Source organism: Aegilops tauschii, chromosome 2 (genome assembly GCF_002575655.3).
Source record: "Aegilops tauschii subsp. strangulata cultivar AL8/78 chromosome 2, Aet v6.0, whole genome shotgun sequence".
In the NCBI taxonomy this organism is placed as follows: domain Eukaryota; kingdom Viridiplantae; phylum Streptophyta; class Magnoliopsida; order Poales; family Poaceae; genus Aegilops; species Aegilops tauschii.
The window spans coordinates 147011253-147012954 of record NC_053036.3 but is presented as its reverse complement, the minus strand read 5'-3'; the positions used below and the strand labels follow the sequence as shown (position 1 = coordinate 147012954).

At 52.6% G+C, this 1702-nt stretch overlaps 1 protein-coding gene across 1 annotated transcript; it reads left to right on the top strand.

Annotated features, from left to right (window-relative positions):
* Positions 1–700: 700 nt before the first annotated feature.
* On the top strand, positions 701–1210 carry LOC141040837 (uncharacterized). Its single transcript, XM_073506954.1, has one exon. It carries the CDS (start codon positions 701–703, stop codon positions 1208–1210), a length of 510 nt encoding a protein of 169 aa, XP_073363055.1.
* Positions 1211–1702: the final 492 nt, after the last annotated feature.

Here is a 1702-nt window from a genome sequence, read left to right as displayed (position 1 = left end):
CAGCGTCGTGTTCAACTCCTCCACTCCCCCACTCCCTCAAGTGATGAAGAAACTGAGACGGATGAAGATGAGGAGGAAGACCCAGAGGAGCCGGAATACGCGACCGAGCATTCCACCACTTAGACACCGTTCAGGACTAGGATAGGCCAGTCCGTAACCCTTAAGGTAGGATAGGTCGTGTATCCCTTATCCAAAGTCGAGTCCATGTAATGGTTCGAATGAAACCATGTTGCGTTGTGTTTGCTTTCGAATTGTTTTGATGGAAGTCGTACTTTCCCTTCGGGAACTTGTAAACGACTACATCGCCCATTTGGTTTTAATGCATGAGTTTGGCCCTTCTGGCCCTTGCTTAACTTAAAATTGTGTCACCCCCACCCCCTTACTAGGCGCCCATCTACACTGTTTTCCCTCATTTTTATCCCAATCATGAGACCTTGACCGCTCCAACAGGATGCCTGTTGTAACTCGTACTGGTACCTCTACCCAGCAGCAAGAAGCCGGAGGTTCTGCCGAAGCAAGAGCCAGCCAGGTCCAAGCCCGAGGACAGACTCCACCGCCACCACCTCCCCCGAACATGGACATGGCTTAGCTTCTCCAAGCCTTCCGAGAGGAACGCCAAGCCAACACTGCAGCCCTCCAGGTGATTGCTCAAGCTGTCACCAACAACCGCCAGCAGGCAGGGAATGGCAATGGATGTTCCATGTTGGCAGAGTTCAAGAAGCATGCACCACCCACCTTCATCGAGACTGCTGAACCCCTGGACGCAGACGACTGGGTCCGCACCATTGAGGATCTGTTAGAACTAGTCAGCTGCACTGAAGACCGTGAAAGGGTGGCTTATGCTGCTCACTGTCTCAGGGGAACTGCTAGAGCTTGGTGGGATGGATTTAGGGTCATGCATGCTGGGAAAAACATCACTTGGAATGACTTCAAGGCAGAATTCCGCAAGGCCCATATTCCTTCCGGAATTATGGCCATCAAGAAGCATGAGTTCCGGGCCCTAAAGCAGGGAAGTAGCACTGTCAAGGAGTACATGCAGAAGTTCAGCGTTCTATCAAGGTATGCTCCTGAAGATGTCAGCACTGATGCTGCCAAAAGAGAGCGCTTCATGGAAGGCCTTAACCAGACTCTGCAGTACTCGCTTGTTGTGTGTGACTGCCCAACCTTTCCTGATCTGGTGAACAAGGCACTCATGCTTGAAGATAAGTGACGTGCTTTGGATGATACCCGTAAGCGCAAGATGATCAACAAGGGTAGCTCCAGCAACCAAAAGCCTCGCCCATAGCAGCCAACCCCGGTCAAGCCAACCTATCAGCAGCCAAGAGCCCCTACACCTCGCACCAACTATCAGCCTCAGCAGCACGCCAACCCCAGGCCAGCTTACAACAACCCAATAACAGTGGCGGCAACAAGACCAACAAGTCGAACCAAGTCACTTGCTTTGGATGTGGTCAGTCCGGACACATCTCAAGGGCGTGCCCCAACAGGTAGCCCGATGCTCCGCGCCCCAATGCGCAGAACCCAGGACAAGGTCGCGGACTGCCACCAAGGAACCAAGCTCCCCGCAACCCTCCCAACAATGGCAAGGGTTGTGTGAATCACGTCACTGCAAAAGAAGCTCAGGAAGACTCGGACGTCGTGCTGGGTACGTTCCTTGTCAATTCATCACTTGCAACTATCTTGTTTGATTCTGGATCCACAC

Coding starts and splice junctions, on each gene's coding strand:
- LOC141040837 (XM_073506954.1), top strand. CDS start 701: ATGTTGGCAGAGTTCAAGAAGCATGCACCACCCACCTTCATCGAGACT.